Source organism: Mus pahari, chromosome 2, assembly GCF_900095145.1.
Source record: "Mus pahari chromosome 2, PAHARI_EIJ_v1.1, whole genome shotgun sequence".
NCBI classification, from domain to species: Eukaryota; Metazoa; Chordata; class Mammalia; order Rodentia; family Muridae; genus Mus; species Mus pahari.
In genome coordinates this window covers 100294176-100317639 of record NC_034591.1, presented here as the reverse complement: position 1 = coordinate 100317639, position 23464 = coordinate 100294176, and the positions used below count along the sequence as shown (strand labels likewise).

The 23464-nt window shown below is 47.3% G+C and overlaps 1 protein-coding gene across 2 annotated transcripts in view; it reads right to left on the bottom strand.

The window, feature by feature from the left end:
• Positions 1-23464, bottom strand: part of Slc4a5 (solute carrier family 4 member 5) — an 80837-nt gene that overhangs the window by 27543 nt on the left and 29830 nt on the right. For both annotated transcript variants that reach the window (XM_021191856.2, XM_021191857.1), the window contains 11 exons: positions 16778-16938; positions 15715-15867; positions 14712-14807; positions 12082-12137; positions 9927-10084; positions 8635-8722; positions 6700-6854; positions 5911-6099; positions 3881-4055; positions 2979-3112; positions 1801-2072 (listed from right to left, as the gene is read on the bottom strand). In XM_021191856.2, the coding sequence (XP_021047515.1) occupies positions 1801-2072; positions 2979-3112; positions 3881-4055; positions 5911-6099; positions 6700-6854; positions 8635-8722; positions 9927-10084; positions 12082-12137; positions 14712-14807; positions 15715-15867; positions 16778-16938 (1637 nt within the window). The remainder of the gene's footprint in view (positions 1-1800; positions 2073-2978; positions 3113-3880; positions 4056-5910; positions 6100-6699; positions 6855-8634; positions 8723-9926; positions 10085-12081; positions 12138-14711; positions 14808-15714; positions 15868-16777; positions 16939-23464) is intronic.

Here is a 23464-nt window from a genome sequence, read left to right as displayed (position 1 = left end):
AAAAAAAAAAAAAAAAAAAAAAAAAAAAAAAAAAAAAAAAAAAAAAAAAAGAAAAGAAAGAAAAAGAAAAAAAAAGAAAAGAGAGAGAAAAGTTAAGCTAGACTTCTTTATAAAAATCAGTGTCACGTGTCACGAGTGGAGTGTGACCAACACTGTCCCCTTGTGGGGATGGCATCTGATCAACCTCACAGGTTAAGGATCCCACACTTACAATGTGGAGTACTGGCTGACAGGATCAGCTTTTGTTTGTTTGTTTGTTTTATTTTGTTTATTTTTCAAGACAGGGTTTCTCTGTGTAGCCTTGGATCTCCTGGAACTCAACTCTGTAGACCAGGCTAGCTCCAAACTCACAGAGATCTGCCTGCCTCTGCCTCCTGACGCTGGGATTTAAGGCATGTGCCCCTATCACTCAGGAAAGGTCAATATTTTTAAGGCAAGGTCTTAGTACATAGCCTTGGCTTGTCTGAAACTCACTATAGACCAGGCTGGCCTTGAACTCAAAAAGACCCACTTTCCTCTGCTTCTCAAGTGCTGGGATTAGAAGTATCTGCCAGTACACTTGGCATCATCATCATCACCATCACCACCACCACCACCACTACCATCATTAAGCTAAGGGATTGAACGATCTAAGATTTGCTTATTTTCCTACTTCTTTGAAACCCTTGCCGGAATCTCTGATAAGCATTGATTCCCGTCTGACAGGGAACTGAGGTTCAGTGTGGTCGTGGGTGGCCTCTGGACCTCAGCTTGCCGTCTGTCAGGCCAGTGCTTGGAAGAATGTGGTCAGGTCTCCCACCCTGATCTGCATTCCCTTGGCCCTCCAGGTTCGTTCCGCTGACAGCTCTTAGGGCATGGTGATGGCGCTGATGGAGGCCTGGAGACCCAACTCTAATCCTTTGCGTGTGAGGATTCCTTCTGTGAGAAAGCCACACATGAGTGGCACTGAGAATCTGCTACCCTTGGCCAGATGTTTGCTCCAGCCCACTCAGTGCTGGGTCCTTTAAACACCGCTGGCACGTAAACGCCCGGCACCTCAAGCAATTGGCTCCCAACCAAGGGGGTTGGCAGCTCTCAAGATGTGCTCCCCACTCGAACTTCCTCCCTAAACTCAGCGGCAGCTGGCTTCATGAGGCTTCTCCTCAGTTCTCATTCCACATCCTGTGGTCACAGAGGGTAGATGTGGCCCCTCATGACGACGTGGCAGTCACCCCCACCCACTCATGTCTAGGAGGCTGACCAGTGCCAGGTTCCCTGACTCTTCCAAAGGCCTCCACCCTGACTATAGGGATGCTTCTCCCTCTGGGGTGGTCTCACTTTGTAAGATTTGTGACCACATCGGTATGTTGAGGCAGGCTGTCTTGGATTAATGGCACTGGGAGGGGCCGTAAGCTCACACTTAACTTGGGGCAGCGTTCTTGACAAGGTGTAACTTTCACAGAAGCCACACTCAAGCCTTGCTCCTTCTGGAAGGTATCTCTGCAGCCTCCTGACCTCAGCCTGGGGTCCCCCCCCCCGGCCCTGACAATCACATTGTGGTTTGGGTTAGAACTATCCTCCTTTCAAATTCTTTCCAAAAAATTAGCTTCAGGAGCCTGCAATTAACATTGTGGATTGCAAAGCTAGTCTGGGCTACACAGACAGACCCTGTTTCAATAAAGAAACAAAGACCCAGCATTTGCTCCCTTGGAACAGTGAGCACCAGGCTATAGAACCCCTCCAAATGAGCGCCCCTCCTGCACTGAGAGCTGCGGTGGGAGGCGGCCGGGGACCCAGTGCGCTTTGGGGACTACCGGTCACCTGTGTCGGGAGCGACGCACTCGCATTTATAGGTGGTGATGGAGTCAGGCTTGAAGTCCGTGTTTATGGGATAGTATCTGAAGGCACCAATCATCTTTTTGATGGCATCGTAGATGAAGATGAAGCTGATGAGGGTGGAGAAGCCCTCTTCAGTGAAGCGGGTGATATACTTGATGATAAAGCTGGCATCTGTGGCCACCAGGATAAGGCACTGGATGGCTGAGTGAAGACCAATCCAGAGGCGGAACTCCATGTAGTCCAGGCCATTGGCCCTGGGTAGCAGAGGGAAGTGAGGGACCCTCTGGGCTTGGCTCCCAAGGCCCACCCTGAGGGGCTCATACCCACCTTTGTAGCACAGACGCCTGCCAAAGGACAGGACAAGGACAATTCCTGGGCTGGGTTTTCTAATCTCTCTCTCTCTCTCTCTCTCTCTCTCTCTCTCTCTCTCTCTCTCTCTCTCTCTGTGTGTGTGTGTGTGTGTGTGTGTGTATGCACGCACATGTGCATGTATTTGTGGGTTTGCATGTATGTTGGCACTCATGTGTAGAATCTTCTAGGGATCCACCCACCTTCACCTCCCAAGCACCAGGACCATAAGCATGAACCACCCTGATTCTACATATGGCTACATATGGGTGAGTTCTGGGCACTGAGCTCGGGTCGTCAGGCTCACAGAGGCTCAGGGAGACTGACTGAGCCACCTTCCCAGCCCTGGGGTGTCTGGTCTTTGGGAATCCTAGGAAAGGACCTCACTGTCAGGAAGTGCTCAGTAGATAATCTGAGATGAATAGGCTGGAGCAGCCTTGGGACCGGTCCATTCCAGACACACAAGGCAACTGAGTATGCGAGGCTGGGAGAAAACTGTGGGCTTGTGAGCTCCAGCCCAGGCTCTTCCTGTACACCACAGACTTCCCAGTAAGAATGGAGTGGCTTGGCTTGCTTCCCATGTGCATGCTATGTGCTAATTTGCACTCAGAGGACTTCAAGGCAGGCAGCTTACAGGAGTTAGGAGGAACCACCCAACACCCACAGTTCACCATGTCTATGGGGTCTCCTCACAGGTCCCCTCCCTTCTACCCCTCAGGACCCCACCCAGCAGGGGTCTATCCTTCCACCCTTGCCTTCGTTGAGTTCCTCAGATGCAGGAGTAGGCATGGAGGCTGCCATGTGGTACCTACTTGCTGAAGTCAAAGAGGAGCTTCTCAAAGATGAGGATGGGTCCTGTGCTGCTGAGGATGATGAGAGGCTGCCCTGAGAAGAGGCAGAACAAGCTGCCGGCCATGGCAGTGCCCAGGAAGCTCTCCATGACTCCCTGTCGTGTGAGAGAGCAGGAGGCTCAGGGAGGCAGGAGAGGCTGTTTATATATACAGCAGTTTCCCCTGAGATTGAAACCTTCTGTCCTGGAGGGAAGATTATCAGGACATGACATCTTTATGTGAGGGGTCGGGGGAGGTGAAACTTTATGTGCGGGGATGCTTGTTAAGCTCAGGAAATCAACAACTCAAAGGCTTCAGGAAATTCCTGAAGCTGACCAGATACACTAGTCAGTTCCCCCACTGCAAGGCCTGCTGAGAGATAGTCTCAGACAAACCGAGCTGCCTGGAAGAGGCTCAGAGCAATTGAACTACCTGGAAAGGACAGTCTTCAGCCTGTCGAGCTGCCTGCAGGCTGTGCAGTGCGCTCCAGGTTCCCAGTCTCCAGGGGCACCAAGTGCACACAGCACACAGACATACATGCAAGCAAAAGGCACCCATATACATAATAAAATAATTTTTAAAATAAAATTAAAAAGTAGGGAGGCCATAATTAGCCCACTTAACATGCTCGTTAAGTTCATTAAATTATCAGTGAGAAAAGCAGCAAACATCGATTTGGGTGATTTCTCTAGAAGTCCAGCCTATTTATATCACCCATAAAATTGCTATTTCATTGGGAGAATGAACAGCCACATTAAGTGATGGCCAGACTCGGGGCTATAGACATAACCGTGGTGTTTCGATTACAAACTGAACTCCTTACTCTCGTTAGCTGACAGGAGCTCTGACTGACATTTGCTCTCGTGCACCCAGCTCTCACTTACCTGATAATTGTCTGTGGCATCCCCCAGAAGCCCACCGAAGGTGATCGCGTTGGTGATACAGCCGAGGTAGATGAACAGAACAGCAGAGATGGACTGGATGTGGAAGCCGTCATAGAAGTCGCTTGGGAACCAGGGCAGCTTCCTCTTGACATCCAGACGCAGTCCTCCAAAGAACCTGCTTGAGACAGGCAGAAGATGTCTTTCCTCCACAGACACCAGGAGGGATAGGGATGCCTCCAGGGCCCTCCAGAGTCTGCAGTGAGGACCAGGGATAGATGGAGTCACACCCTTTCTACCAGAACACTGAGAATCAGACATGATTCTTGTAGGGCTGGAAGTTTGCGGTTACCACCATCCATACTGGGGAGGGTGGACACAAACTGAGAGAAGGAGGTTCTGATGGGAGCACTCCACTATGGGGGTCTTCCTTCTGTCCTTACCCAACCCAAGCCATGTAACATGCAACGGTTAGTGGTAACTGTCAACTTCACAGGATCTACAGCCATCTGGGAGATGGGTCTCTGTGTATGTCTGTTGGGGATCATCCTGACTTTGTGGATTGATTGGGAAGGTCCAGCTTGACTGAGGGTGAGGCTGCTCCCTGAGCAGGGGATCTTAGACTGAATAAAATGGAAAAAAGAGATGAGAATGAGCCAGTGCTTAAGAACAAGCCAGTGCTTAATGTTCTTGTGTCTCGATACAATGTATCTGCGGATACAATGTAACCAGTTCCCTCCAGCTCCTGCAGCTTTGACTTTTTCGGCAGGAGGGGCTGTAACCTAAACTTCCAACCTCTCTCCCTTCAGTTGCTTTTGTCAGAGAATCTTTATCACAGTGAAAAAGACTCAGCCCACAGCTTCACTCCCAACGGCTTCGTTTGTACAGAGCCTTGTACTTCTCTGGACTTCCCTATACCCAGGTCAACCTGGGTGATTCTGGGAGCAGCCAGGGAATTGGGGCCAGGAAATTTTTTTCTTGTTCCCCACAAGAAAGAAAAATGAAGCTTTTAAAAATAGCATTAAGATTTTAAGATTGTGCTTCTTTTAAAAAGATACATTAAATCTCCAACCCCGGTATACTTGTGAATATGATTTTACTTAGAAAATCTCTGGGTTGAGAATGAAGCTCAGTTGGTAGAGTGTTTGCCTGGTATGCATGAAGCCCTGGTTTATAAGACAAGCGTGGTGGTCCAGCCTGTGAATTCAGCACTGGAGAGGAAGGGGCAGGGGCACCATCAATTTAAAGTCATCCTTAGCTGTAGCAAGCTTGATGTCAGCTTGGGTTACTTGAGACCAAAAAGGGGGGGGGGGCTTGGCAGGAGGATATAATTAAGTTACAATGAAGCCGTTAAGAATGCTTTGATCCAGCCCTTATAGAAACCCGGCAATACTACCCAAAGATGTCACACAGGGAAAAGGCCATGTGACTTCATAGTCAAAAACTGAGGTGACAAAACAGCCAAATCAAGGAGTGCCTTGAAACTCCTGGCTGTCTTTCAAGGAGGGGAAAGACCTTCCTAGAGGCTCAAAGGCAGTGGTGCACTGCTGGCATCTTTATTTAAGGAGTAGGGTTGAAATAGAGCCTCACACGATATAACACAGGCTGGCCTGGAACTTGCAGCAATCCTCCTGCCTCAGTCTTTCCAGTGCCGGGAATTAGAGGTAGGATCTACAAAGATTCTGCTCCCTGGTGACATCTCCATTTTAACCTTCTGATCTCATACCCATGTGAAAATGGATTTCAGTAATTTTACACTATCTTGCATGTGGTACACTGTTTCTGCCGCTATAGAATACAATTACTAAAGAATGACTAGAGAAATGTTCCGGTTCCTTCCTCATGGGTGGGATCTTTCTGTTCATCTCACCCCACACAATTCTGTAAGAGCCACACGATTCACTAGAGTCGACTGCAGTGGTCAGACCCCGTCCCTAGGGGGCGCTGCACACAGCAGCGAGAGGATCGCTAACGGGACCGGAAGAAGGAAGGATTCAGGACAGCAGGCTCTCTGCCCGGTGTGAAGCGGGCACCTTCCGGTCCAGATCAGCTCCTCCCCGATTTCGTGCATAGCTGGCATCTCAGCTTCGTCGCCACTGCCCACTCCACCGGCCCCGCTGCCTCCAGCCCCTCCGCCACTGCCGCCTCCTCCAGCCGAGGCTCCGCCTCCGCCCACAGAGCCATTCATCTGGCCCGGCTCTGCCAGAGAGAACACAGATTTCCTGAAAGAGAAGGCAGATGGGGCAGAGCAGGGCCCTCAATGCTGGGAAGAGCCCAGTCCCTCAGGACTGTCCCCTTCCCCCTCAAAAAACAAACAACAAACAAACCCAACCTACTATCTTAAAAAGCGGGGGACATGAAGATGGGGAGGGGAGAGAGCTCAGTTGTTAAAGCATTTGCCACACAAACAAGAGGGTAAGAGCTGGGAATCCCAGAAGCCATTTGATGACCAGGCAGGCAAGGCAGCCACTTGGAATTCCAACACAGGGGAACCCCAGAACAAACAAGAACAAGACTACCCAAATCTGTCTGCGGCATTGGGTTCATTGAGAGATTCTGCCTCCGTGAATAAGGTGGAGAGCAAAGAATTCCCTGGTACCACCCTCGGGGCCTCCACATATGCACCGACACATATTCAGACGTGAACACACACATGCACATACCACAGAAAGGCAGAAAATGATTCAGTAATATCTGTCCCACTACACTGCCCCCACTCCTGACTTTAGAGTTGTTCATAAGTTGTTGGCTTCTGATTTGCTACAGGGAGAAGAAAATGCCCATGTAGAGTCCCCTCTGTTGCTCTTATCCTGAACACACACCTCTTGTCAGCTGAGGGGACTTTCTTGGGCGGCTCAATTCTGATGTTTGGATCCCATTCTCCAGGGGGAAGGACAATGACCTCGTCTAGAAATTCATCAATTCCTGCGATCAGATCTTCTCGGTTCCGAGCTTTATAAGCCACATCGCTGAATAGCTGATGAGGAATTGGAGAAGGATAAAAAAACAGAAAGGAGAAAAGAGGGCTCAGCTCTCCCCTCCTAGGAGTGAGCACATCACAGTTATCTTTAAAGGAACCAATTCTAGCCATTTCTCAAGATGCCCACTTGATTTCAGTGGGTGGATAAGGACAAAGTGCAGTAAGGGAAATAGGGAACAATAGGAAAGAGCCAGTTCCAAGATCAGGTAGTCATCTGAGGTCTGAAACCTGCCTCTGCGATAAGTTAGAGGCAAACAAACATAGGGAATAGCTTACCAGCCTGGGACTCCTCTTAATGTGGGTACAGCCTAGAACCTTTATACTATACTATGTATACATATGCCTTTCTGCACATGTACCTAGCAATTTATTAGCACCCTAGGGCCCCCTCCTGCACTGAGCTGTACACACACCCCACTCTGAACAATTGAACTTTCTCCTCCCCTTAACAACCATCAAACAGATTAGATTCAAAGATGCTTTCCGGGGCTGGCGAGATGGCTCAGCAGGTAAGAGCACTGACTGCTCTTCCGAAGGTCCTGAGTTCAAATCCCAACAACCACCCATAATGAGATCTGATGCCATCTTCTGGTGTGTCTGAAGTTAGCTACAGTGTACTTACATTGTATAACAATAAATAAATCTTTAAAAAAAAAAAGATGTTTTCCTTGTGTCTACATAAGAAACTAGGAAAGTCCTGAGCTAGGTTTGTGTAATAAGTCAAGCTTCTTATATCTATGCAAAATTGGGTATACTTATGATCAAAATCAGATGTGTGATGGGAAGGGACATTCACAATAGAAAGATGGTAATATAATTTAGTCTGTCATTTAAAGAACCCCCATACTAACACTCCTCCTTCTTCTGAACCCCATAAAAACAACTCCCAAACAATAATTGGGGTCCCTGGGTACCCTCACTGGCCCACAGTCACTCTTGACTGTACCTGACCTGTTCTGTCTCTTTGCTTCGAATCAAGTCCCCCTACTGCTTATGCAAATCTTTGTGTGGCTTTATACTAAGTCTTTGAGCAAGAGCCAGGGAACCTGGGCACGCTCATCCTGGACACCAACCCAAGCTAAGACCACTGTAGGACATCTGCTGGGTTCCCCATCTTCTTCATTTCCATTTTCCACAGAGCAAGCACACAAGAAAACCTCTACAGAGCCCAGTTTGAGCCCAGTTTTCTAATCCATTCATTACTGCACATACTTTTGCCCTGGAGGGGGCCAGGCTACAAAAAGACTTGCAGATTTGGTGGGGTTATGCATGCTTTAAAGACCTCCAGCTCCCCAACACTCTGGGGACAGAACAGGACCCTTAGGCTCCTCCCTGTCCCAGGGTGTGTATGGCCTCTAGCTCAGGTCATTGCCCTGGCCCTTGGGGGAGTGCACACATTGAGCTTACACTACTGCACTTCCATAGCTTCCAGAAGGCTAGCATCTCAGAGCCATGCCAGTCTACCTGCCTCCTGTTCACTTAGTTTTCTATCTGCAGAGCCTGCCCTGGCTCCCCAGGCAGACAGCACATGGTTAATTCTATTTTTTTTTTAAAATCATCTCATTATTGCAGATCTGTCCCTCTCTCTGGACAGTGCTCCTAAGTGAGAGGGTCTGGTTCTATTCTCAGAATCTCCTAATCCTGAGTTCACTGGTACACAGCAGGGGCCCAGAGGTGCTTGTTAGATAATTGGTGATGACAGGGAGTGGGGCAGGCTGTGCCAGTGTGACAGCCATTACCACCCAGAAAGGAGTGCGTGCTTCATATCTTCACTTACATCATCCACCATGAGGGTTGCAATGGCTCGGCCAATCTCATTATAGGACTTTGCTCTCCCGGAAGGTCCTAGAAGTATGAATAGAAATCTGCAAAGAAGATGGAGGGAGAAGAAGAAATAAAGTGGGAAAAACAGAAACAGGTGAGGAGAAGAATTCTTGGGCCTTCAATGCATCCATTATTAACTTGTAACCCCCTCCTTTGAATTGTTTAAAAATCATCATTATCATTATTATTTTTAATTATGTGTATGTCTGTATGGAGGTATGTGCATGTGAGTGCAGTGCCTGCGAAGGCCAGAAGAGGATCCCATGAATTGAAGTTGCAGGTACTTATGGGCCATACAGCGTGGATACTGGAACTTAGCTCAGGTCCTGTGCAAGAGCAGGAAGTACCACTAACCATTGCATCATCTTTCCCATTATTAATTATTATTATTATTATTATTATTATTATTAACATGTTTATTATTATAATTATTATTATTTTGTTTGTTTGTTTGTTTAAAGACAAGGTCTCATGTAACCCAAGCTCAAACACTTTATGTTGTCAAAGATGATTCTGAATGCCTGATCCTCCTGCCTCTCCCTCCCAAGTGCTAGGGTTACAGTCTAGCCACAATCTCTGGCTCTTCCTTTTTACATCTATCTAGTTAGCTATTTATTGTGTGTATGTGTATATGTATGCGCACACATGCCACGCCACACACACACCACGGCAAACATGAAGGTTTGGAAGACAGTTTACAGTAGTCAGGTCTCTCCTTTTACCACGTGGGTTCCAAGGATTGAGCGCATGTTGTCTGACTTGGTGACAAATGCCCACGGGCTCACCTCACCGGCCTCAGAATCTCCCTCTGACTATTTCATTTGGTGAAGGAATATTTCTGCTTCTGCCCTAACTGGGCTCTCCTCAAGGTATCCTTACATTGTCACTGCTGCCTGGGCCACTCAGCAGCTTCCTTCCTGGCTGCTGCCTCCCCTCCAACCTTTCTCTCTTTTTCTGTGAGGGTCTTACTGTTACCCTGGCCTGGAGCCTGCTGGGTGCTGGGAATAAAGGTGAACAACACGATGGTGGGCTCTATAATAATGTTGAGACAGGGTTTCTCTGTATAGCCCTGGCTGCCCTGGAACTCACTCACCAGTAGACCAAGCTGGCCTCGAACTCAGAAATCCACCTGCCTCTGCCTCCCGAGTGCTTGTGCGCCACCCCTGCCCGGCGCATCCCTGCTTTCTGACTGCTTGGGGAGTGGCTCCCTAGAGACAGGTGTGGTGGTACTTTTCAGGGACTCACCTGGTGGGGACAGGCACCTCTGTCACCCCTCCCAGCATGGCAGACTGGACAAGACGAACAAATGCAATGAATGGCTGGTCCAGGAAGTCCACCTCGCCCACGAGCACATTGGAGGCTTCTGAGTCCTTGGGGATCTTCTTCATGAATTTGTTTTTCCGCTGCTCCGGGAGGAAAATGACAAACCCAAGAAGACCTGGCATACTCATAGTCTCACTTCAGAGAACAACGGAGGTCTAGCTTTAAAATCTCCCCAGGAGTGGCCAAATGTGGTGGCATACACCTTTAATCCTTGTACAAGGCCAGCCTGGTCTACAGAACCATTCTCAGAAAGTGGTTGAAGAAACGTGAGGCAGCCTGCTGCTGCCTTCTCTGCGTTAATCTTTGGCATCAGGTCCCACACTCCCTTGTCCCCCGCCCCGAGCTAAATAGCCAGCACTACCCCACTTCCCAGTACAGATGTCCACCCCAGTCTCTGAGGCTCAACACTGATCCCTGACGCCAAGCCCTGCGCTTCCTTCCATGCTGAATCAAACAACCAAGGCTTCCCCCTCAGTGTAGATGGCCCCTGCCTTTGAAGGAGGCAGAAAGTAATGTCCTTGAAGTGATAAGACCCCCACTCTTTTTTTTTTGTTTGTTTTTCGAGACAGGGTTTCTCTGTATAGCCCTGGCTGTCCTGGAACTAACTCTGTAGACCAGGCTGGCCTCGAATTCAGAAATCCGCCTGCCTCTGCCTCCCAAGTACTGGGATTAAAGGCGTGCGCCACCACGCCCGGCTTTTTGCTTTTTTTTTTTTTTTTTTTTTTTTTTTTTTTGGGACCCCCACTCTTGAGCTATGGGAAAGAAACAATTAAATGTCCTCAAGCAGCTATGACCGATTTGTAAAAATACACTAGCCTCCGATAATGAAATAAGTTATTTCTTCCCAGGTCAAAAAGGTCCTTTTCCAGCTCCATGGTTCTGCCTTGTTGTCCAAACAAATGGTATCAGGCAGCATTCCTTTACCCTCTACCCAATCACATAACGCCACGCCGAGGCTCGAAAGCTCCAGTTTATACTTTCTCCCATATAAACCCCAAACCCCTAGACACGAATATCACATTCCTAACCTGTGGTGCAGGAAAGGCTGCGATCCAGGTCTAGACTTACACAATAAAGGCTCTTTATGTTTACATCGGTGTCACGATTTCAGGCAGTCTCCTGGGGTTCCCATGAACTGGACATAACATGGTCAAGATCCCTTGCTGTTCTTATGCAAGAACAGAGTTAGGTTCCCAGAACCCAGTTTGGCAGCTCACAACTGCCTTTAGCTCCAGCTCCAGGGGCTCTGATGTTCCCTTCCGATCTTCTCAAGCACATGCTACACACACAAACGCTTTCCACAGAAAATTTCAAGAGGCCGAAACAAACAACCAAATACTCTCTCTAGTTCTGTAGATGAGGATACTCAATGTTTGTTAACCCTGGACCAATTACACCATCATAGATGGCAGGATCCGGTCATTGAGTAGACCTTAAAACACTCCTCTGTTGTATGAACCAAGCCGTCAGAGAAGAGCCCTGGGCTTGCGGAACCTATCTCACCTGCAGCCTCCTTGCTGGAACAGATGTAGCCCTTAGCACTTAGTGGTAAGCCGCCCAGCCCTCCCTCCAGGCCTTCTCCTTGGCGGTGGAGAGGAGTCTGATCGATGGTCTGTTTGCCCTTTGCCCTGCCTCCTTACTCCTGGGAATCTCTGGACCAGTCTCCAGGGGTGCCGGGTGTTTCCATGCTCCTAGGTTCCCCCAAGGGGACCTCCTGGGAACTTATGATTCTTAGACTTTTAAACTGAGACTGTGAGTGGGGTCCCACTCCAGTGCCATTGGCTACCAGCTGTCCAGGGCAAGAAGGTCAAACAAATGGAGTGATCGGGTCTAGTGTCCCAGACAAGTCCTCTGCTCAAACTACTCCGCCCTCTGTCTTTATGACTTCACATCTCCAGAGTTGTCTGACGATGAAAATGTCCTAGGGAAGGTTACTTATACGTTCTTCTTAGTCTTGGGGGAGCTTCTGTTCCCTTGTGGGAGAGAGGTTTTCAAGGGCTCTCTCTCTGCCTGTGAAACCAAAGGCTTCCTCCTCCTTCCCTGCCTGCCTCTGCAGTCCAGGGCAGAGCTCGCCTACCTGGTCTGTGTTTGGAGTATGAGAGATGTCATTCATGCTTCTACTCTGGGCATGACCTAGGAGAGAAAGGAAATCAAGCCTATCGGGGGAGCCAGGCTCCTGCCAGCTCTTTGACCTTGGCCCTGGACCTCTTATGGCCTCGAAGTTCAGAACCACAGCAAGTCTCCCTTCCCTCAGTCCTGCAGCCTCTTCAGCTGGCATCCCCATCCGCCTTCCCCTCAGGAGCAGTATGCTTGAACAAGAAGCTAGCCTCCAGGTTCTGCTGCTTGCTAATCATTTCTCCAGCTCTAGCATGCTCTCCTCCAGCCTTCGGCCCCACCTCCTTAAACCTCACCAAGATGCCTATGCCAGACACAGCTCTGTGGCAGCTCAGACAGAAGAGACATAGAGGTGTATTCTCAGATGAGGTACCAGGCATCACTAGGCTGAAACTTGGTGAGAGAGACCAGTTTCACCTCTAGCTTTGTGGACCCATGAAAGTCTTTATAGAGAAGGCTGGCTGAGTCCATGGGGACAGCACATGAACTGAACTGCCAGTTGCCTCTTCCTCTGGAAGCCATTTTCATTTCCCATTAGCAGTGCAGTCCAGTGGGCATGCTCAGCTGCGGACCTGTCTTAATTACGTCTAAAACACTGTTCCTCTCCTCTCACTTCCCAGGATCCTCTTCTGCTTCATGCTCCATGGGGTTTTATTTTGTCATCATCCCCTCAGAAGCCTTCCCCACTCCATCCCTGTCAATCACAGCCATCCCTATGACTTCCATTGTGTGAGTGTGTGTGTGTGTGTGTGTGTGTGTGTGTGTGTGTGTGTGTGTGTGTGTGTGTGTGTGTGTGTGTGTGTGTATATGTGTGTGTGTGTGTGTGTGTGTGTGTGTGTGTGTGTGTGTGTGTGTGTGTGTGTGTGTGAGAGAGAGAGAGAGAGAGAGAGAGAGAGAGAGAGAGAGAGAGAGAGAGAGAGAGACATACAGACTGTTTCTCAAGCTTCATCTCTCCTCTGAACTTCAGAACCTTGGGGCAGCCTCATTTGATACCCGGATGTCATTATCATCCACAAATCAGCCCCATCCCACCCACAACTTATTCCACCCTCTCTGTACTTCCTCCATCCCACCCGTTGGCCACTTGACCTCCTGGGATGCAGTCTTGGCTCCTCCCTCCTCCTTGCCTCCTCATGCCACCACACCAGTTGTTATAATCCTCTGTCCTTCTTTCCCCTCCACTCCTGAAGGCCTGCCCAGCCTCACTATTCTTTCTCAGACAAAAATCTGAGGAGGCACACAGCTGCTTTTGTATCTTCAGGGTTCCCCTTACCTCTAGAGTGATGTCTTTGGGGTGTTTTTTTTTTTGTTTGTTTGTTTTTTTTTTTTTTACTGGACGCACCAGGCCATTTTTGCCTGACCCTAAGCTGTATGCTCTTGGTCAGCTGAGTGACTTTTCTCTATCAACTGCTGTCTGTGCCCTGGCATTTCCTCCTCTCTGAGGCTTCCCCAGCGCCATCTGTGCACTGGGCCACCTCAGAGAAGCTGCATACCTGGGCTACATAGGATCCAGTTCACACAGAGCAGTATTCACTTCCTCATGACTCTTGTCTAGGGTACCACTGAGCATTGCCAGACAAGAGGGTCTCCATACACAGAACCCGCTGAACAGAGCAACTTTCTGCCTACTGACCACTGCCCCCTGGTGGTCATATGAGAAATAAGGGCAATCACACCTTAGGCAGGGTGACCAGGCAGGTTAACTGCTGTGGAGAGACTCTGGTAGGCAGCTCACCCCACCCCACCCCACATCCCAAATTCTCAATCCTCCTGCTGCCAACCTCAGAGCTGAGATTATAGGTATGTGCCACTGTGCCCACATCCCTAACTATTCACCACAGGTGAGCTTGAAAAAGTCTCTGACCTTTGACCTCACAGTCCTCTGATCATAGCCAATGATCATGCTCAAGTTTCTTCTTCGTGGTGATAAGTGAGTGTCTCAGGCGTGTGTGGGAAAAGCATCAGGTGGATGTTTTAGGTTGTTGTTGGGTATTATTATTATTATTATTATTATTGCTGCTATATGTTTGTTTTGAGACAATCTCACTCTGTAACCCAGGTTGGCCTGGAATTCACTGTGTCACCCAGGCTGGCCTCGAACTTATAGCAATCCTGCCTCAGCCACTGTACCCAGCAAGGTTTCTGTTTTAATTTGCTTGTGTTTTTTGTGGTGTTGCCAATCAAACAGGGTGCTTTAAACATGCAAGCTCTCTACTGCAGAGCTGCACCTCTATCCCCAAGGCCCTGCCTTTAATGCCTTTACTAGGAAACCAGAAGCCCATTTTCTCACCAGAAAACAGGACAAAATGATTAAGCCATCAAGAACAAGAGTTTTGCCTGCGATCAACGCACCAAAGACCTGAGATCAGCGCTGACGAAGCCAGGACTTGGCTGCACTCTGTCTGGCAGGGGTAAATAGTGGTAAATCAGGCCCAGGGGCAAGCCTAGATTTAGAGGGAAATCTGCTTTCTCCTGCTGGTGTCTAAAGCAAGCTAGATCCTCAGCTCTAACTTCTCCATCTATGGATACGTGGACAGTCCCCAGCTGTCACAGCCAGCGTGCTGCTGTCCCTGATTGGCAGAGAACACTCACATAGATGACCATAGCTGGTGCTTTGCCGAATCCTCAGGTCCTCCGTGGAGCGGTGCAGAGTTGGGCCTGCTGAGGGGCTCCGGGCAGAGCTGCGATCTGGGAGGGGCAGGAAGGCACACAGCTCCAGCATCTCTGCAGCTGCAGCCTCTCTGGCTAGCACAATGACTACATCGTTACCTCAACTAAACAAAGTCACTACAAGACACATCTCCCCTTCCAAGAACAATGTTTAAAGGAATAGAGTGAATAAGATTACACAGGAATGGGTCCAGAGAGATGGCTTGGTGGCTAAGAGCATTGGTTGATCCTCCTGATGACCCTGGGAAATATTTGTCCCGTTGGAAAGGAGATGGAATACAGAGATGGCTAAATGAACCCTGGGAGCAGCAGACAACCCATCTTCATCTCCGATTCTATCTGTGGCTCCCATGTTTGTCTGCTGGGCTTGCCAGGCCTAAAGCCTTCAGAGGCCTAGAGTGAATAATCTTCTCCCCTCAAAGCCCTAGGCTTTGCTAGCTAGAATGGTATACTAGCCCACTGGCCACACTTGAGGTGACCTCAACACTCCCACCATCTTATGTGCGCCACACTCTGCAAAAGTTTCTGGCTCCTCTGGTCTCAGTGGAAAACTCTTTCCTAAGCAAGCCATCCCTCCAGGCATTCCCTGGTGCTGTGTGCCGGGAGATTCTGGCCTGACCCTCCTTCCCGGGATGCACTCCAGATCAACAGGTCTCCCAGGCATTAAGACACACTTGAAGATCTCAAGCCACTGCAATGTGCAGCACGGGCTGTGAGCCAACCATTCCTAGGAACTGCTGTGTTCTGGTGTCAGGAACAACACGGAGTATGGCCGGGGTCCCCCTTGGACTTCCAGAAGAGGAGACTGGAGGAGAACCCAGAACCTTGGACTTTCTTCAGGATCCTGAAGTCTGGTACTTCCAGCCCCTAAACTAGGATCACCTGGTCACATGCCCTGTGCCCACCAGCAAGAAGCCCCACTCACTCGTCGTGGAAACCGACTTCCCGATGTCTGCAAGGGAACGGTGGATGGGCTTCTTGGTTTGGTGACGATGCTTCCTCAGGAGCACATAGCTAACCCTCTCCCGGAGCTCTGGTCGCAGAAGTCCATCCTCTATCTGCTTCTCAATGACATCATCTGGATGAGAAATAAACAAGTTGGACCCATGTGGGGGAGAAAGAGACCAAAGCTTTGAGGTCTTGCTTCTTCTGGGCTATTTGTGGAATTGAGGATGAGCAAAGGGGTCAGGGATTTGAGAATAGTCCCGCGGTGGCTCTGCCATTGACTTTCAGGACTGTCTACCCCGATATCTTCATGTATAAGGCTGTGTATATGTCTCCAGGTGTGTGCATGTATGGACAGAAGTCTCTGCTCTTTCTATCTCTGTTGTGAAACATGCTTTAAATAGGACCTATGAAAATGCACAGTGATTTCCATCCCCCAAATGAATTCTTTTTTTTTTATTTTCTTTTTTTACATTTCAAATGCTATCCCGAAAGTTCCCTATACCCCCCCCATGAATTCTTTTTTAGAGAAGAAATAGTTATAGCCAAACCAAATTTACTAAGTAGAATAAAACTCACAGGGATGTTTAGGGAGGAACAAGGAGACAAGCCACCTCCTCGTTTGACACTCCATTAAATGGGAGCTAGTTTTCTTTTCTTTTCTTTTCTTTTTTTCTTTTTTTTTTCCTTGGGGGGGGTGGTGGAATAGAGCTAGTTTTCAAAAGAAGACAGTCTATTTTCCTCTGAAAAGAAACATGTTGGCATGGCAACAGTCGTCTCTGCCCATCCAAGGAGCCCCTCTCTCCCCACAGCTACTGCCTTGCCTAGGCACATTTCAGGGATGCTCTTTTGCTAGCTGTTGGTGGTCTGCATACTGTGTATACTAGAAGCAACTGGGTCACTGCCTAGACGGTTCCAGAGTCAAAATCCTGCAGAATCAGGTAAGTGCTGAGGTGGCCAGTCATACAGACTTGCAGGTTGACACAGGGTTGGAAGAATTGCCCTGGTTTACCTGGACCACAGCAGAGATGTCCTGGACTCACCTATAATTTGTGGTAGGGAGCCACTGTCCAGATCCAGTAGCACTGTCCCTGTCTGCAGGCAGGTGCGGAGCTCAAAGAGACTGTGCAGGGACAGTGTGGACACATGGGGCTTGCTCCAGCGTTCTCCTCCTTCCTCTACCTTTTCTTCAAATTTTATCCACCTGGAAGAAGGAAGAATGGGGCTCAGCGTGGACAGAGCCCTCTGAGGGCTCTTCCAGGTCAAGCCAGTAGTGTGATGTAGCAGTTTCCTCTGAGATTGAAACATTCTATCCTGTAGGAAGCTCCTTCAACAAAAAGGCAAAACAACTCAAATTAACTTTAGGAAGTCCCTGAAACTGACCAGACTCACTAGGCTCCTCCCTGTCAGAGTAAGCAATAAAAGTTAAGGGTTCCTCTCAGATGAGCAGAGTGAGCTACAAAGAATACTTTTTGAGAAGCCAAGTTGCCTGAAAGAAGAATGAACCAGCTGGGCTGCCTGGAAGAGGTGTAGATCAACTGAGTCACTTGGAAGAAACACTCCAATCTGTTGAGCTGCCTGCCAGCTGTGCAGTATGCTTCAGGTTTCCAGCTTTTGTGAGCAGTCACCCATGCTGGGGTAGGCTTTGGTGATACAGCTGTCTCTGAGTCATTTCTGTTCCAGGAGGTAATTCTGTAAATATTCCTATAAATAACCCCTGCAAAACTCATGGTTCTCCAAGTTGTTCTGTGGTGATATCTGCTCTTTGGTTTGTTGTGACTTCCCATCTGGGGCAAATAGATATATGTATGGGGAGGTGTCTACCCAAGAAAAGCCTTGTCACACAAGTAGATATAAGCCTGTGGGTACATACTGTTGGAGACATTGACCCTGAATTCTCGAGTAGAGGATCTCTTGATGCTGTCTGTCTATCCTTACAGTAACTGATGCTGGCATGCTAAGGACAGAATGATCACAGAGAGACATGAAGAATCTTCTGATGTGACAGAAAATTTAACATTAGGATATGAGATTGAACAGCTCTACACATTGAACATCATTTACTACTTAAATGAGACAGTGCTAGATTATTTTATAACAATAATTTTTCATTGTTTTATTTTTTCTTTTTAACATATATAAGAAATAAATGTAATAAACCAAATATATGGACAAAAAACACAAGAATCATATGATTATCTCAATGGAAGCAAAAAAGAAAAAAAAAAAAGAAAAAGTCTTTGATAAGATTCAACATGCCTTCTTAATAAAAGCCCTAGAACAAGTAGGACTGCAGGAAACACATTCCAACGTAATAAAGATATAACAAACCCATGGCCAATATCATCCTAAATGAATAAAACCATTAATAAGCCCCATTAAAGTCAGGAATGGGAGAGAAGTGCTCACTATCCCTACTGCTCATCCATAATGTGATTGAAACATTAGCTGGAGCAATAAGGCAAGAGAAGGGATACAAATGGGAAAATATTAAGTCAAATTATTTTCAATTGAAGATTTTATTATCTTATACCTAATGTTCCCAAAATTTGACTAGAAAAATTGTAGAAATTATCAATAATGTTGTCAAAGTGTTATGATACATAATTGACTTACAAATTTCCCAGTCTTAATGCACATGAGTAACAAGCCTGCTGAGGAAGAGATCATGGACACACTCCTCTTCCCAGTTTCTCAAATAAAATAAAATATTTAGAATATACATAACAAAAGAGGTAAAAAAAATATCTACAATGAAAACTTTAAATGTGTGAAGAGATTGAGAAACATACTAGAATGTGAAGATCTCCAAGATCTTGGTAGAATTAACATTGTGAAAAAGACCTTCCTACCAAAACAATTTACTGATTCAATGAAATCACAATCAACATCCTCATCTCATTCTCCACATAAACGGAAAGAAAATTCTCAGATTGATATGGAACAACGAAAGGCCCAGAATAGCCAATTAGTCCTAGATAAGTGTTTGTTTCTATGCATTCTGCTCATTTTAAGTGCTAAGTGCATCTTCCTAAGGCTCCAACTTTTATACATCTGTTTCCATTGAGTCAATTTTGTTTGATATGAGAACGACTACTCCAGCTTGTTTCTTGGGACCATTTGCTTGGAAAATTGTTTTCCAATGTGAGGTAGGGTCTGTCTTTGTCACTGAGGCACATTTCCTGTATGTAGCAAAATGCTGAGTTCTGTTTACGTATCCAGTCTGTTAGTCTGTGTCTTTTTATTGGGGAGTTGAGTCCATTGATGTTAATAGATATTAAGGAAATGTGATTGTTGCTTCCTGTTATTTTTGTTGTTAGAGGTGGAATTAAGTTCGTGTGGCTATCTTCTTTTGGGTTTGTTGAAAATTTACTTTCTTGCTTTTTCTAGGGTGTAGTTTCCTTCCTTGTGTTGGTGTTTTCCATCTATTTGTGGAAAGATATTGTTTAAATTTGGTCTTGTCATGGAATATCTTGGTTTCTCCACCTATGGTAATTGAGAGCTTTGCTGGGTATAGTAGCCTGGGCTGGCATTTGTGTTCTCTTAGGGTTTGTATGACATCTGCCCAGGATCTTCTAGCTTTCATAGTTTCTGGTGAGAAGTCTGGTGTAATTCTGATAGGTTTGCCTTTATATGTTACTTTACTTTTTCTCTTACTGCTTTTGATATTCTTGCTTCGTTTAGTGCATTTGGTGTTTTGATTATCATGTGATGGGAGGAATTTCTTTTCTGGTTCAGTTTATTTGGAGTTCTGTAGGCTTCTTGTATATTCATAGGCATCTCTTTCTTTAGGTTAGGGAAGTTTTCTTCTATAATTTTGCTGAAGACATTTTCTGGCCCTTTAAGTTGGGATCTTCACTCTCTTATATGCCTATTACCCTTAGGTTTGGTCTTTTCATTGTGTCCTGGATTTCCTGGATGTTTTAGGTTAGGAGATTTTTGCCTTTTGCATTTTCTTTGACTTTTGTGTCAATGTTTTCTATGGGATCTTCTGCACCTGAGATTCTCTCTTCTATCTCTTGTATTCTGTTGGTGATGCTTACATCTATGACTCCTGATCTCTTTCCTAGGTTTTCTAACTCCAGGGTTGTCTCCCTTTGTGATTTCTTTATTGTTTCTATTTCCATTTTTAGATCTTGGATGGTTTTGTTCATTTTCTTCACCTGTTTGATTGTGTTTTCCTGTAATTCTTTAAGAGATGTTTGTGTTTCATCTTTAAGGGCTTCTATCTGTTTACCCGTGTTCTCCTGTATTTCTTTAAGAAAGTTATTTATGTCCTTCTTAATTTCCTTTATCATCATCCTGAGAAGTGATTTTTAGATCTGAATCTTACTTTTCTGGTGTCATGGTGTATCCAGGATTTGTTATGGTGAGAGAATTGGGTTCTGATGATACCAAGTAACCTTGGTGTCTGTTGCTTATGTTCTTATGCTTGCCTCCCACCATCTGATTATCTCTAGTGGTACCCTGGCTATATCTAACAGGAGCCTGTCCTTCCTGTGGTCCTGATTGTGTCAGAACTCCTCAGAGTCAAGCTGTCTCTCTGATCCTGTGATTCTGGGGATCCTGTGATCCTGAGATCCTGGGTGTGTCAGAGCTCCTGGGAATAAAGCTACCTCTGGGACCCTGAGATCCTTGTGTGACCAAGCCCCTGTGATCCTGTGATCCTGAGATCCTGGGCGCATTTGAGCGCCTGGAAGTGAAGTTTCCTCTGGGTGTTGTGGGACTGGCTGCAGAGTTTGGGTCCAAGGTCTACTCAGGGCACCTGTTCAGACCGGAAGGAACCAGTGCCGCTGGTCAGGTGGGGTTCCTGCGTCCCTGGATCCTACTGGTCCCAGTTACTCCCGGTGGTGTTGGGAAGATGTTGTGTCCTCCTCACCTCTGATCCTATGATCCTGGGTGTACTAGAGCGCCGGGGAGTGGAGCTTCCTCTGGATGTTGTGGGACTCACAATAATTTTTTTTCTTAATTCTCAACTGAATTCTGGTTACTACTGGTTACTTTTAAGTGCCCCATGGAGTTTGCTAGGAACAGGGGAAATGCCCTCAGACAAAAAGTATCTCCCTCAGGATGGGGAGATGGTTGTGCCAAGGAAATGCTTGCTGCATAAACATAAGGACCTGATTCAACCCCCAGTATCCCAGATAAATATCCAGGTGGGAAGTATGTGCTTGTAATCCTACCACTGGGAGGATTACAGGGGGATCCCTAGGCTCGCTGGTCAGCCAGACTAGCTAAATTGTTGATCCCCCAGTCATTGAGAAACTCTGTCTCAAACTAAGATGTAGAGCTCTTGAGAAGCAACACTTGAGGCTGACTTCTGGCCTCCAGATGCCTCTTCACACATGTTCACAACCTGCCCCAAGATGTGTCCCTTGTGTTCTCCTACACAGGGGCTGGGAGTCCCTCGTGTTCTCCTACACAGGGGATGGAGGTCCCATGTCTTCCACTGTAGAGTTCAACTGTGAATTCACATTCAGGTTAAAGTCCAGATGTCACCTGGAGAAGGAAGGCGCTAACGCCAGCTATGTGGAGGAGTTTGCCCTCAGGAAATCTAGAATCACAGACAGGATGAAAGTGATGGAGTGGGGAGGCCTTGGATAGTGAGCAGAGGCATCACCCGACCAAGCCTCCCATTCAGAGGTAGCTCGAGACAGCTGGCAGAGTCCCCAGGGAAGCTGAGTGTCCCAGCTGCAGACTCCAGTCCACCGTAGTGACAGATCGTCCCCGAAACACTGGGAGCTTCTACCTGCACCAACTGGAACCTGAAGGGAAGTGTTCTGGGCCACCTACTTTTAAAGTCCCTCTGAAAAACAAGTTTATGGGGTCAGTGGGGAACGGTCTAAAAAAGGAAGATGACTGGGGTGGACATCCCTTAGCCGATATCAAACCTCAGCCTGGAAAAGCTTCAGCCGGGCCAGTGAGATTGTCCACAGGTAGGAGCGTGGCTACCAACCATGATCGCAGGATTGTTTTCTTTCCTTCCACCATATGGGTTCCAGGAATCAAATGTAGTCACTAGGCCTGGCAGCAAGCTCCTTTACCTGCTGAGCCATCTCTGTAGCCCAGTCTAGTGTCAAACTCACAACCCTTTCCTTCACCTCCCAGGTACTGGGATCATAGGAATGCATCACCACATCCAGCTGAACTCAGATCACATGCACACATGTGTATGTGTTGTATGCACATGCATGTGCACTGGTGAACATGAAAGCCAGAGGTTGTTGATGTTTTTAAAGATATACAAATACGTGTATGTATGGGTGGTGTGGAGTCTATGTGTGTGTGTGTGCGCGCGCTTGCCTGTATGTCAGTGCATTGTGCGTATGAAGTGTCCATGAAGATCAGTGGAGGACATCAGATTCCCCAGAACTAGGATTGCAGATGATTGTGAGCCACCATGTAGGTTCTGGGAACCAAGCTATAAAGCAGCCCATGCTCTTAACCCTTTCTCTGGCCCCCTCATCTTATTGTTTTGAGACAGACATCAGTCAAGTTCAAAGAAAAGTAATGTAAAAAAAAGAAGAAAAAAACTGGCTAAAAGGGGTTGGGGATTTAGCTCAGTGGTAGAGCGCTTGCCTAGCAAATGCAAGGCCCTGGGTTTGGTCCTCAGCTCTGAAAAAAAAAAAAAAAGAAAAAAGAAAAGTAATATATACCAGGAGATTTGACCACTAGCACCCACAAGGCAGCTCACAACCATCCAGGGGCTTCGATGCCCTCCTCTGAACTCAATGGTGTCAGACATACATGTGGTATACAATACATATAAAATAATAACAAATAAATCTAAAAAAATTTTAAGGTGTTCTTATTTTTTGGAGGCACATATTCAAGCATCTACATATGTAGTGATAAGGTAGCTGTAACTTGTGCTAACATGACTTAGCATGTCAGGGCAGGGTGTGCGGGACCTTGATATTGGCAGTGAGTTAACTGGTAAGGGTTGAGAGCTGGGTGGTGTGGTGTGTACATGAAGCTGCATTCATGCACACTACTCTCATGAACCTTCAACTTTCTATAACCCAAATGCTTAAATATTTTCTAAACTGAATAAAGGCACGGGCCCTTTCTAAAGATTCTGGTCAAAGCCAGCTTACCAGCTTGTGTATGCCTGACGGAACAGTTCACATAATCCCCAACAACTCGCTGCAAAGCAAGCTTTATACCGCAGTTGGCTTTAAAAAGCACAAATTAGAGTCAGAGAAGCAGGTCAAGCAGAAAGAAAATCTCTTAGTTGGAAAAAGACTTTTCGGTATTTCATCCAGTCCTCATCAGTGCCGAGGCCTCCACTTCCGTGCGTGCCAGAGGCAGGAGCCAGGGGCCCCCTTCTCTGAACAGAACCTTAAAGAGTCACATGTTCCAGAAAGCAGCTCTCTGTCACACACAGGGGAGGTCCAGGCCTGAGACTTTTCTTCAGCTGGTAACTCAGACAGATCGGTTGCCGCTGATCACTGATCCAGACATAATAACAAGTTTCCCGGAGCTAGCCACCAGGTACAGTCCAGGCTTCCAACACAAACCTCCGGACACGGGAAGAAGCTATCTGACAGGGAAAGTCTAGAATGGGGCTACATAGTTCAGACAGCAGAGTGCTTTCCTTCCTGCTTGTGGTTGCTCCCGGAGCATCACATGAAAACAACCCAGCTCAGCCAGGTACAGTGGTGCACACCTTTAATCCCAGCACTCGGGGCAGGGGCAGGGGCAGGGGCAGGGGCAGGGGCAGGGGCAGG